Source organism: Mixophyes fleayi, chromosome 3 (genome assembly GCF_038048845.1).
Source record: "Mixophyes fleayi isolate aMixFle1 chromosome 3, aMixFle1.hap1, whole genome shotgun sequence".
In the NCBI taxonomy this organism is placed as follows: Eukaryota; Metazoa; Chordata; class Amphibia; order Anura; family Limnodynastidae; genus Mixophyes; species Mixophyes fleayi.
In genome coordinates, this window is record NC_134404.1 from 138,136,880 (window position 1) to 138,150,074 (window position 13,195).

The window sequence follows — 13,195 nt, forward strand, 5'->3', positions numbered from 1 at the left end:
ACAAATACTTGATAGCTTATTTGTACACTGAAGTTGATATTTGTGCTACATAAAATACATAAAAAAACAGTCAGTATTTAACTTATGTGCAAAACAGAATGATAATTTGCACCCCTTGCATTGTAACATGGTTTTGTCCAGAAAACTGAAATAAGAAGTTTCTTAAGTTAAGATCCTTAATGAATCAGGCCCCAGGTCCTTAAAGGATCTCATTACATATAGCATTACAGTCTATCCTTGATATAGGGGGAGCCTCTGATGACATAACTCCTACAGGCTGGCTAGGAGGGCTACTGTGGGAAATCCAGATGGAGGTTACTTCCAATGGGAGAATACGTTCAGGGATAGTAGCTCCTTTTTTCTGTGTAAGGGGTGAATACGCCTGACTCCTTCCTCAGTGCTTAGTCTCTCATGAGCCTCTTTCTCTTGAGAGTGCAAAATTAGGAGATAGTGGAATGCTGTTTTGTGCAAGTGGATTACTGAAGGCACTGAGACGTTATGTAATGTGTGGGTTTAGCTGCTTGTGTGGGGGTGCTAGCACAGCATACCTGACACTTATGGAAAATTGGGACAAGTTAAGTCATGCCCCCAATCCACCAAGTAAATTGCTGATTGACTACACTATGTCTGTTACGGTAGGGCCACGTCTCTTTCTGATAATGAAAATTGGTATGTTATAGAGGGTAGGTACATAATGTCATTTATAGGTGTATAGTGCCTTGTGAATGATTATTACTGTAGAGTGTGAGGAATATATGGCAATGTGTGTCCAATAATATATGTGGATTAATTATTGTATGTAAAGTTTACTACTGCTGAGAGTGAAGGAAATAACACAATATGTTAGTCAATCTTACCTAAAAAGTTTAATTTGGGTGAAATTAAGTTTGATAAAATAAAACATCTCCTGCACCTTCTTCAAACGAACAGTGTGATTACTGAAGCACCAAGAGACATGTGAATCAGGCCAGTGTTAGCAGGAGAGAATCCTGTGTGCTGAACCACTAGAAGCATTGGGGAACCACCACATCAGGGTATCACCAGAGGTACGATTTTGTATTTTAGTTTATCTTACTTAATCCCAAACAAATTTTTTTAGATCTAGGTGTAATTAACCTTTATAGATAGCAAGGCTAAAAGCAGTGATGGACACCCCAATAGGTCGCAGGTGAATGCCTATCACTGGCTTAGTGTTTAACATGGTGCATGATGTTGTGGTGATAGAGTTAATAACTGATGTCATACAAAATGTGTAGGGATGTATGTGTTATTAGAGGGGTTTATACATTCATTCTATTTTAATTAATAAGCTCAGTTACATTGCGTAAATGTATGAAAACCTGTGCCAGATTATTGCTGGTGTGTCTGAGACTGTAGGTTAGGTCCCAGTGTACCAAAGGATCCAAACATTACCTATTCACACTCAGTGGTAAACTATGACCTTGAAAAGAGCGCAAATATACCCGGGAAAGGGTCTTGCTATATATTGCAATAAACTTGGGTTCCAATGAACTTGCATTTTTGGAGATGCAGCCTGATGAGACTTGGACGTGCCCCCCAGATATGCTTCTTCTAAGGGTACTGGAGAGCTGGTGTAAAGATACGCAATGATGATGGTTATTACCATAAACAGAACTATCTTAATTAATTAGCACTGCAGCTATATCATATCAAGTATCACTCCATCTATTTGGATTTCTTACTTGTCATTTCCTTTTGAACCACTACAGGAAAGAAGAATTTCATTGGATTTTATGTGGAGAATAAGGCTTTGTTACTAACACTGCCAAGACACAAATCTCTCTTGTGTATATAACACTTCATTACTTTATATTGTGTACAAACAGATCAATGCGATTTTCACATTTACTACTAACATTGTCAAACAGCATATCTATGCTATAGTGTGATGCATGTTTACTCATTTGTACACCTACTGGACGCCTGGCATAGAAATACTAGTTTGTTTAGTTGAATAATCATCAACATTGATTCTTTGAAAGGCACCACAAAACTCTGGAGTTACAAATCATACAACACAGAATCACAGACAAGAAGATAACAAGTACAGATGAGGTTGAAGAAGGAGGGTCAGACTTAAGACAAATGGTAGGCTGGGCCCTGCTCAAAACAGCTTACTGTCTAGAGGGAGAGGGCAATGTTGAGACAACAGGAGCTAGTGGAACAGGAGTGGGCATGGTAAGTATGTAGAGGGAGTAGTATCAGGTTGGGGTAGGACAGGCTATAATAAAGCAATGGGTTTTAAGCGTGCTCTTGAAAAAATGAAGGTTGCAGAAGAGTGGTCAATTTGACTAGGTAGTATAAATATACCAGCACTTAGAGCGTCTAATGAAGCCTTTGGCAAAATTTTCTGCAACATAATCCTCTACTGCCTTGCGTTCCTGTGAGGCCAGATTGAACAGTTGGCCAGTTTAGCCCCTGGTATGAGGTCAATCGTGCAGTCGTATGGCTTATGGGGTGGCAGTGCCACTTTTTTTTTTTTTACAGAAGTCATCTGAAAATTCCATATATGCATCTGGGATAGAATTAGATGGAGATGAAGCCAACTTCACTGTGAGTGAGATACAAGATTGTGCACAGGGTTTACCCCGAGATATTTGTCTGTGTGACTAGTCAATCTGCAGATTATGTAGAAACAGCCAAGGGAATCGAATATAACAAGATAATTAGGAGATCTGACAAAATAGAAGGTTACTTCGGAATGTAGGCATCCCACCCGTAAAGTGAGAGGGACGTTTTTCAACCTTATAGGTTCCCCAGAGAGGAAGGTTTCAGACAAACCTGAAATATATACTGGTGTTTCCAGGGGTATAGTTGTTATCTTACATTTCTGTGCGATTCCCTGGTCAATAAAGTTCCCTGCTGCTCCACTGTCCGCAGTGATAAGTTAATTAACTGTCTTAATGGAAAGTTCCATAGCAATCTGCAGGGAGTTAGAAGTTACTTTGGCCTAGGAAAAGCTCCCCATCCTCTCCCAGGCTCTGAGGTTTCCCGATTTCTTAAGCATTTCTTGTGCTGAATGTCTCTCGCTGCTACAGTAAAGGCATAATACTTGGGACCTTCTCCTGATTCTTTTCTCTGACAACATGTGGTAGGTACCAGTTTGCATGGGTTCGGGATTGTCTCTTTGACTTTCTCCTTGCAGAATTCATAGTGTCTCCTGTCTATTCCAATAGACAGACTCCTAAGAGATTCCAGAGATTCAGGAACAGGAAACTGCACTTGAGCATCTTTAATGGTGTCAGTAAGTCCTACTCTGAATTGGCTACGGGTGTTGGGTCATTCCATCCAGAGTCCACTGACCACCTACGAAATTCAGAGCAGTATTCTTCTGATTTGGACCCTTGTCTTTGTGCACAAAAAAGAGATTCTGCAGTTGTCACCCTATCGGGGTCCTCATTCAGGAGCCCCAGGGCACTAAAGAAAGCATCCATGGAAAATAATGAAGGACTGTCAGCATCCAGCCGAAAGGCCCAAGTCTGTGGGTCATTTTGGAACAGGGATATCACGAAGCCTCACTCGCTGTTTATCTGTACCAGAAGAGATTGGCCTGAGTCTGAAGTATAGCTTGCAACTTTCTTTGAAATTCCGAAATAGTTTCCAGTCACCAGAGAACCTGTCTGGAAAGTTCAGTTTAGGTTCTTTCACTGAGGGAGAGGTGATTTAGGCAGTGTGAACTGCATCCTCTTGCGCAGGTATGCGCATGGATAGGTCTTGGGACTACCTGTGACAAGGTTTGTATATGACTGACCAGAATCTGAGCAGGAGATGATTTAATACTCTCCATTAGTTGGGTCCAAAATATTTTGTTGGGCTGGTGATAATATTAAGGGCAGATTAGCGCAAGATCCTCAACTGCTAAAACCTCTTCACAAAATGTTCACATTTTACAGCCCCTTTCCAAGGAACTAATTAAATTCCACAATACTATGTTGCCCCTAGGACTTAAGCTCACGTAGTAGCAGTTGTTGATCCAGCATTTGCCCAGTGGAGTAGACTGAACACGGTAGGAGGTAGTGAGCAACCAGCATATTGTTGACTGAACTCAGAGCCAGACAGAGGACAGGCAGAGGTTAATGCAGAGTAGTCTGGCACTTGTTTGATGGCGTAGACAGCTCATGGTAGCAGGTAGTGAACAACCAGATTCTATTTGGCAGAACTCAGACAGACAGAGATCAAGAGTAGAGAATACAGCAGAATCCTTTAAACAAGTCAGGGGTCAGAGCAGGTAGATATATGAAAGCAAATCCATTTAACAAAGCAAATTCAAACTCATAACTATTCCTCAAGAGACAGGAGCCTAGAAGACAGCAGAATCCTAACAATCCAAGTCAAATACAGTGAATAAAACAGGTCAGGATACAAGGCACACTAGGTCAAGCAGGAACTATCACCAGCACTGGTATGCTCCCAGGAAGAGGTTTATAAGGGCTGCAGCACTAATTAGAAATTGAAGGATAATTAGCTGCATGGGTGCGGTAAGTAATAGCACAGCTGCCAGACCGAAGAGAAGCTTGTTGCTATTACCTAGCAACCACCTGAATCAATGAACTGTAGGATTGATCCTACACATGGTTGGAGCATTAATGCACAGCTGACAGTTCAGACAAACAGGAGAGATCCTATTTCTTAACACTTTACATACACAGGTAAGCTTTAGATAATAGTTTTCACGCATACATACATCTTGCACAATGAGTCCACAGCTCAGCCAGTAACAGCCCAGAGCCAATGGTAGATTTCCCCACATTCTGACGCAGTTAATACCTTTCAAATATGTAGGTGTCATGACTCCTTCATAGTGGGTTTGTTTTTTTAATCATAAATGGTGGGCAGGAAGTGTAGTGGTACCTTTTCCCCAATTCAGTAACTCAACTTTACGACTACTGTAATGTATTGCACTGGTTAAGAAACCTAAACAAATGGGTAGTACACACTGCATTTGGTTAGCAATCACTTATAGGAGAAGCATGCCATGTACAAGCTTCCCATGAAGGCTATGATGGAACCAGTGAAAAAGGCAACTGACATAGAGCAGAGCAGAAGGTCTGTATCAGGGGGTCAGAGTTAAACAGCTTAGCCAGGCAGTGTTTTATTACATAGGAGAAAGACAGGATTGAACTGATAACTATTCCTTTAAAATACTGGGGTATTAGGGAAATAATGCAAGTTTACTGTCGTTGGAAAGCCCTTCAGTGGGGTAGAGTTTTATTAGAGAGTGGGATGAAGTGGTGAAGTTAGTGTAATAAGCCCTTACATGTGGGTGGTAGTTTTTAGAGTGTAGGATTTTCCATTGTGTATGTATGGGTATTCGTATAGAAAGGAGAATACACAGTGTAAGCAGGGTTACCAAGTCATCCCTTTAATTACAGATACCTAGAAATTATATAGGTTATATTGCTCATTGAGTTTTGTTTGTTGTATCTACGTAATTTACATATGGTAGTAATTGAACCGATAACCTCAAGTTTAATCTGAAAGTTTACTGGTCTGTAAAAGGGCATTCATTTCACAGTGTAGATATAACAGATCTTAAATGAATACACTTTCTTTTATTTTAATAAATAAATATATTTTAAACAGCACTGCATTAAAAATGCTTCATTCCATGAATATAGCATGCTTTAATGCTTTTGTTCTGGTGTTGGCATCCTGAAATGGCGCTGCCAGGACAGGCATTGCAACGGTACACTAAACTTGAGAAATAGGTTCCACCATGCATAAACATGCGGAAGCCTTCCCCACTGGAAACCGTTTTGATTGATAGGGTAATGCGATATCAAGCCCTATTGCCAGCTTATTTTCACCAGTAATAGGGCTCTTCACCCTTTGATAAATAGGCACCATGGTGGGTAATTGGGCTTTATGGCTAGAAGTGTATTTATGTAAACAGTTGGAAAGTTACAATGTACAATGCACAGGGTTTAGAAATATGTCTTAAATGATAATGTAGAAAAGGCTGTACACAATTTAATGTGAGCGAGTTAAGTAGTGTATGTAGCGGACTTATTGTAGATCATGCATTTCAAACTGGTGTTTTTGGCATAGTGTAATTCATAGTATGTTCAATGTTATTACTATAAAAAAAGAAAGGATGGTATTAGTGCACAATATGTATGTATCTGTGTATCAGTGCACTGTCTATGTACATTACTATACTTGTATTTGTGTATTACTGCACTGTGTGCGTATGTCTGTGTATTACTGCACTGTGTGCACATGTCTGTGTATTACTGCAGTGTGCACATGTCTGTGTATTACTGCATTGTGTGTATGTCTGTGTATTACTGCACTGTGTGTGTGTCTGTGTATTACTGCACTGTGTGTGTATGTCTGTGTATTAGTGCACTGTGTGTATGTCTGTGTATTACTGCACTGTGTGTGTATGTCTGTGTATTAGTGCACTGTGAGCATGTCTGTGTATTACTGCACTGTGTGTGTATGTCTGTGTATTACTGCACTGTGTGTTTGTCTGTGCATTACAGCACTGTGTGTATGTCTGTGCATTACTGCACTGTGTGTATGTCTGTGTATTATCGCACTGTGTGTATGTCTGTGTATTATCGCACTGTGTGTATGTCTGTGTATTACCGCACTGTGTGTATTTCTGTGTATTACCGCACTGTGTGCATGTCTGTGTATTACCGCACTGTGTGCATGTCTGTGTATTACTGCACTGTGTGTATGTCTGTGTATTACCACACTGTGTGTATGTCTGTGTATTACCGCACTGTGTGCATGTCTGTGTATTACTGCACTGTGTGCGTATGTCTGTGTATTACCGCACTGTGTGCATGTCTGTGTATTACTGCACTGTGTGTATTACCGCACTGTGTGCATGTCTGTGTATTACTGCACTGTGTGTATGTCTGTGTATTAGTGCACTGTGTGTGTATGTCTGTGTATCAGTGCACTGTGAGTATCTCTGTGTATTAGTGCACTGTGCATATGTCTTTGTAGTACTGCACTGTGTGTATGTCTGTGAATTAGTGCACTGTGTGAGTATCTGTGTGTATTACCGCACTGTGAGCATGTCTGTGTATTACTGCACTGTGTATCTGTGTCTTACTGCACTGTTTGTGCATATCTTGGTCTATTACTACAGTGTGTATGTGTAAATCTGTGTATTGTTGCACTGTGTGAGTGTGCATCTGTGTAATACTGTTCTGTGTGTGTATCTGTATTTTGCTGCACTGTGTATCCCAAGCATACTTGAATTTACTTTAAGTGTGTGTCCAATATGTGATCTCGGAAAAAAAAGAGTTTTCGTACTATTATTTTCACAAACAGTACTCTAATCTCATTTAGTGTTTTAAAGACAGTTAAATGCTGTCAAGTTTATTCAGGTTTAGATGTATCATCATTAATAAAACATTTAATCCCTACTGTAACTAGAACATGTGCCCTGTAAATTTCTGTTCTCCTACTCCAGTCCAGCTGTGTAGGACAAGGGCCACCTTATGCCTCTGTGTAGAGCTGCTCCTGTGTCATGGTAATTACCCAACCTATGAAAAATCCTGTCTCTGCCCTAAGAGGTAGCGGGTCTCCTATCATCCAGAGTGAGATCCTGGTAATCTGGACACAATAACAAAGGTCAGAATAGTGCACATCACTGGGGCAGTGTGAGACAGTTGTGTCTTTGTAGACATGGTTTGTAGGTTTTAGGACATCACGCGGCACAACATTAATTTATTTTAATATAATACATACATAAAATTAGTGGCAGTGTTAACCCTTCATGTCCAGCATGTAGCAATCAGAAATTAAAAAGTATGGCTACAGATTTATTGCAGTCCAGTTCCGTTCCAGTCACTGTGTTATCCTGCCTGATCCAGATTGCACCCAATTCCTGTGATCATCAGGTGGAGGGTCCACTTCATTAAGAAGCTGCAGACCACTACTGTAGAAAAGGCCAATAATGGCCACATCATAATGGCCCAACTCCTGCTACTACCCTGGAGTTGCAATGGAAGACTCAGATTAAAATACTCAGCTGTGCGTTTCAGATTTTCTGTTTGACACAGAAGGAAGCACTGTTGTCAAATCCCAGAATCCTCCAATGCAGGTTGGCTGATGAATCAGTTCAGATTAAGGTCACTTATCATCACTATCAGATGGGCTGGACTCACGAGGCAGGAGGTGCCGTCGGCTTCTTTCCCACAATTTGTTGACATTGGTGGTCTCTGCATCACTACTACTTGTGAAACTGTCTCTGAAACTGGCCAAAGGAGGGCGCACTTTTGCACCCTTTGCTGTCACCGAGCCCTCTATAGCCTTACGGAGCTGGAAAAATAAGTAAACAGAATTTTTTATGGTCTACTTCAAGGTAAATACCCACTCACCATATAAAAGTGCAAGCCGTGCTGTCAGCATGGCTACTCCCTCCCCTGTCATCTGGGAAGTACTTACCTCTCTCAAAGTCACCATTCCAATGAGTCGCCCTATGGAAGTTACATATGCATGGTCCATCCCCAGCAAGGAGAAAACAGTGTGTGCCTAAGAATAGGGAAATATGGTAAATATAATTGTGATGGTAACAGGTAATTCTACAAATATTTTCTTTTACATCTATATTCCACAGCTGACAAAAAGATGATTTGCATATTGATTTATTATTTTTTGCTGCTTATGGTTGGAACAAGACATTTCAGCTTCTCTGCCTGCAGTACAAAGGGTTAATTATTTTACAGACTGCAGCAGTCTGTAACACCAAACTGAATTGTAGTGAATAGAGAGGGAAGCGAGATCTGAGGCACGGTCAATTATGTTTCCAAACAGAATTTATACAGGTCAGCTGAAAATGTCCAGTTCAAAAGTAGACAGGTTTGCATTTCTCCAGGAGACAATTAGCTATGCAGTTCCTGTGGGCTGTGTACAGAGGGGCAGGATGTTAAATAGTAAGTCTAATGCAAGCTTGCTGCCATTCCCTCCACACACACACACAAGCTGCAGTGAAAAGGCAGCTGCTGGGAATGAAAAAAGAAGTTGTTTTTACCCGGACGGCAGTATGTCACGCGGATCAGTCCTATTATACTATGTACTGCCCAGAGGCAGAACATCATTCATTTTTGTTTTCAGAATAATCATCGTATTATTGTTTAATGAAGTAAGGGATATGAATAAACAAATGTGTAGAGGCAATTGGCATGATATCACAGTGTGTGTGGTCCATATGCCAGATCATGATCCTTTTGAAATCAATGCATCATTATCGAACATATCACAAGATGACCCCTACCAGTCTGTGTCCAAGGTCATCTGCGGACAATTAAAGTGGAAGTGATGCCCTCACTTGGCAAGAAAGATTAACGGCTGGATCACATCTAATTTGGCCACTTCCAAGGGCTAGAATTACTAAGCTGTGGGTTTGAAAAAGTGGGGATGTTGCTTATAGCAACCAATCAACCAATCAGATTCTAGCTGTCATTTTGTAGAAGGTACTAAATAAATGAAAGCTAGAATCTGATTGCTTGCTATAGGCAACATCCCCACTTTTTCGAACCCGCAGCTTAGTAAATCTAGCCCCAAGTCTTTCATAACAGAAAGATGATGCTGTTGTTCAGCTCTAGGGTTGATCAGTCTGTGTGTGGCCACCATTACTAGTGAAACATTGCACAATCACTTTTGAAGGATCTATGTCTGTTAAAACTAAAGAGAAAAGTACTGTACAAGAATGTGTATTATAAAGCGTATGGCAATAGGAAGAACTCATCCTTGATCTGCCTCCAAGAAGTACAATGGCTCAATTAAGGCAAAATCTAAAAAACAACTACTGTAACTGTCTTTAGTGATACGGTAATGTGCTCTCTAAATATTTTGCAGCAGTCTCATGATGCCTTATTTCAAAGATTTAGTTAATAGAAATAGGAGTCTTGTAACGATAAGCAGCAAAACATACCCAGTACAAACCCCCAGATGTAGGTTGTTTTGGGATAAGTTTAAAAAAAGGGAAGCAGAGTTAATATATATACTTTATGTAGAGAAGTTCTTTCCACCAGCTGGAATGGAGCGGGGTCAATCTTGCAGTTATTGAAGTTCATTGTTTCATCCAGTTGAAGTTCTTCCCACTCTAAAATCTAATGGAAAAAAGAGAAGATATGAAATTATACACAACATCATCTCCTGCTGCCAGTGTGACTACACCCAAGGAAACGGGATCACTTTCTAGTGATACTGCAAACACTGTCCGCCACTCTAGCAAGACTGGAGGCTCTGGGCCCGATTCATTATTTTAAATAAAGCAAAAAAAAAAAAGGAGCACATTGACAAAACCATATTGCATTGGAGGGGAGATGAATTTAAAATGTGGGGACAGAATTATAGTTGGGTTAGGATGTGTCCTAGATCAACCTTACATTCAAATGTAAAAATACTACCAAGTATCTGTGTGCTACATGAAAAAACAGCCAGTATTTAACTTATATGCAAAATGATGAACTAATTTGCACCCCTTACATTGTAACATGGTTTGTCCAGGGTAAAACTTACTCCTTTTTTGCCTTACTTTCCTTAATGAATCAGGCCCTCTGTCACCCCATACATGTATTCAGCAAGTACCTGGCTAATGCCGACCATCAGTCGGACTCTACAGGAGGACTCTACATATAGTTCCAGCCTAAGGCTGATAAGCGCCTTCCTTGCATGTATCAGATAAATCTCAGTCTGTTGTAGACTGTTGAGCTACTTGCCCTAACTCATATCCATTTCTTTTCAATTAACAAATTTACATTTTTGTGATATATGTTTCTTTAAAATTCTAAACTGACTAAAGACATTTTTTAATGATTTTTGTAAGTGCCATTCAGATTTAATTGGTACAGCACCATAATACTTTTTTTTACAGATATAAATTAACATGTGTTACACTTACTTTGTGATTAAGCTGTATTGTTTCTTCTATATAATATTTATACATGTCTGCATGACAATAGCCCTTCTCTGTAGTTATGACACTTCATGAGTAACTAATGAGAGGGAATAGATCATGTACTGGTGGGAGCATGCTGACTGTGCTTCTTAGAAACTTTCTGTGACATCAAACTATCAACTGTCAGCAAATTGACACAAGATTAGTGTCACAGGAGCATCTGCCAATACCTACATTTTGTTTAAAAATGTGTAATGTATTTCTGACATAGAGATGACAGTTATTGACTGTACATTGCAATTAGGCTTTTATTTAGGCTGTGCTATTAATCATAAAACTGCATGCCAGATACAAATGCATTACTGGTAAGACTGTAAATCTTTCTATTGAAGAGACATGCTGGATTTTGGGGCCATGGAACTCTGAATGGAAGGGTTTATTTATATTGTGACTATTTAGTATTTATTTTAGGACCTATTTGATCCATGCCAGACAGTGACAAAGATAACATACTATGTCTAGCTATTCACACTGCACTGTGTTTGAACAATACCTATAGCTTCTGCACTTCTTTGTTGTCTTCCTTCATGAAATGTAGCTCACTCAAAGATTATACCGTCCACCATAAACCCACCACCTTCCCTGCATTTAATATCCTTACATTTCACTGCAGTGCAATTGTGAATTCAAATATCCTTATATTATACTGCAGGGTGTGCATTATGACGTACATAATGGCAATTTCTGATGTCAAAATGCATCAATTAAAAGGTTCTCACAGGAAAGTAGACATGTTATTGAATAATATGTATAACAGTGACAACAAACCCTACAGCTAAATAGGAAATGTTTTCCTTTAAGCTTTGTTCTTAGAAATAGTGTATCACAGAAACACAAATCTGGCCTTTTTCTCCTTACTGACACCACTGAAGAGCAGACATAAAGCAACTTACTAAACCAGGTTCAAAGGAGCCACCTGTCAGTTCAAACTAACCTGTGATTGTGTCATTGTTTCTATCTCATCCATATCTTCCCCCTGAAAGACAACATAGTTCAGTGTGTGAGTGAACATGAACACAAACAACTATGAACCCAATTTAAAAGTGGATATCAGTCCAACAGGGGCCCGTTAAAATGTGCTTTGTGGCATTAGACATGCACAGTAAAAAGCTACTGCATTTACTTTTCTGTAACTGTAATTCAACCCTCATGTCTCTAGAGGGCAGGGTTGAGTACAAGTAGTAAACAGTAGTTGACATGGCGATGTTTTATTTATTATTATTATCTTTAATTTGTAAGGCGCCACAAAGGATCTGCAGCGCCATCCAAGACATATACAGAAAACAGTGACCCATGACACAACATGATACATAAAGAACAAAATATGAAGAACAGAAATATACACACACACACACACACATGTAACATGGTAATCATCATCATTTATTTATATAGTGCCAACATATTCTGTAGCGCTTTACAATTGGGGACAAACACAGTAAACAAACTGGGTAAAAAGACAAAGAGGTGAGAAGGCCCTGCACGCAAGCTTACAATCTATGGTGATGCAAATTAAATTTTTTCTGGGACAATGAGTGAAAGTGATGGTAGAAATCAGCGAGAAGTAGGCTGAAGCTTAAGAAAACAGGGCTAGGGAAGCAAGCCAAAAGGTACAGAAGGTGATGGAATAGTAGATGGACCACACAAGAAAAGAGGGCCCTGCTCCTGAAAGCTTACATCCTAATGGGAAGGGGGAGACACAAATAGGGTGGTACTAACTGGGGGAGAGAGCCGAGACAAGGGAGTTAGGAGGACTGATAGACTTGAATAAAGAAATGAGTCTTAAAGACACGCTTGAAGCCTTTGAGAGTAGATGCTAAACAGATGGAACTTGGAAGATCGTTCCACAGCTGGGGAGCAGCCCGGGCAAAGTCCTGGAGTTTGGAGTGGGAAGAGGTGATCAGTGAAGTAATGAGGCGGCGGTCACAGAGCGGAGGGGGCTTGTAGGAGTGTAGGTAGAGATAAGATTGCAGATGTAGGGAGGGGAGAATTTAATTTTGTAGGCCACAGAGAGCCAATGTAGCGACTGTTGGAGGGAGACAACAGAGATAGAGCATCTGGAGAGAAAAATGAGGCAGGCAGCAGCATTGAGGATAGACTTAAGTCAAGGTGAGAATCAGGTAGGCCACAGAGAAGGAGGTTACAGTAGTCAAGATGAGAGATTACAAGCGAGTGAACAAGGGTTTTCGTTGCTTTCGTGGTGAGAAAGGGGCGTATCTTGGATATATCCTGAAGATGGAAGTAGCA

General features: G+C 40.2%; 1 protein-coding gene across 2 annotated transcripts in view; it reads right to left on the bottom strand.

Moving 5' to 3' along the window:
• Positions 1-6,436: 6,436 nt before the first annotated feature.
• Positions 6,437-13,195, bottom strand: part of CLCN2 (chloride voltage-gated channel 2) — an 86,403-nt gene continuing 79,644 nt past the window's right edge. For both annotated transcript variants that reach the window (XM_075202449.1, XM_075202450.1), the window contains 4 exons: positions 11,883-11,924; positions 9,993-10,097; positions 8,431-8,517; positions 6,437-8,304 (listed from right to left, as the gene is read on the bottom strand). In XM_075202449.1, coding sequence (XP_075058550.1) covers positions 8,116-8,304; positions 8,431-8,517; positions 9,993-10,097; positions 11,883-11,924 — 423 coding nt within the window. In that variant the 3' untranslated portion in view covers positions 6,437-8,115. The remainder of the gene's footprint in view (positions 8,305-8,430; positions 8,518-9,992; positions 10,098-11,882; positions 11,925-13,195) is intronic.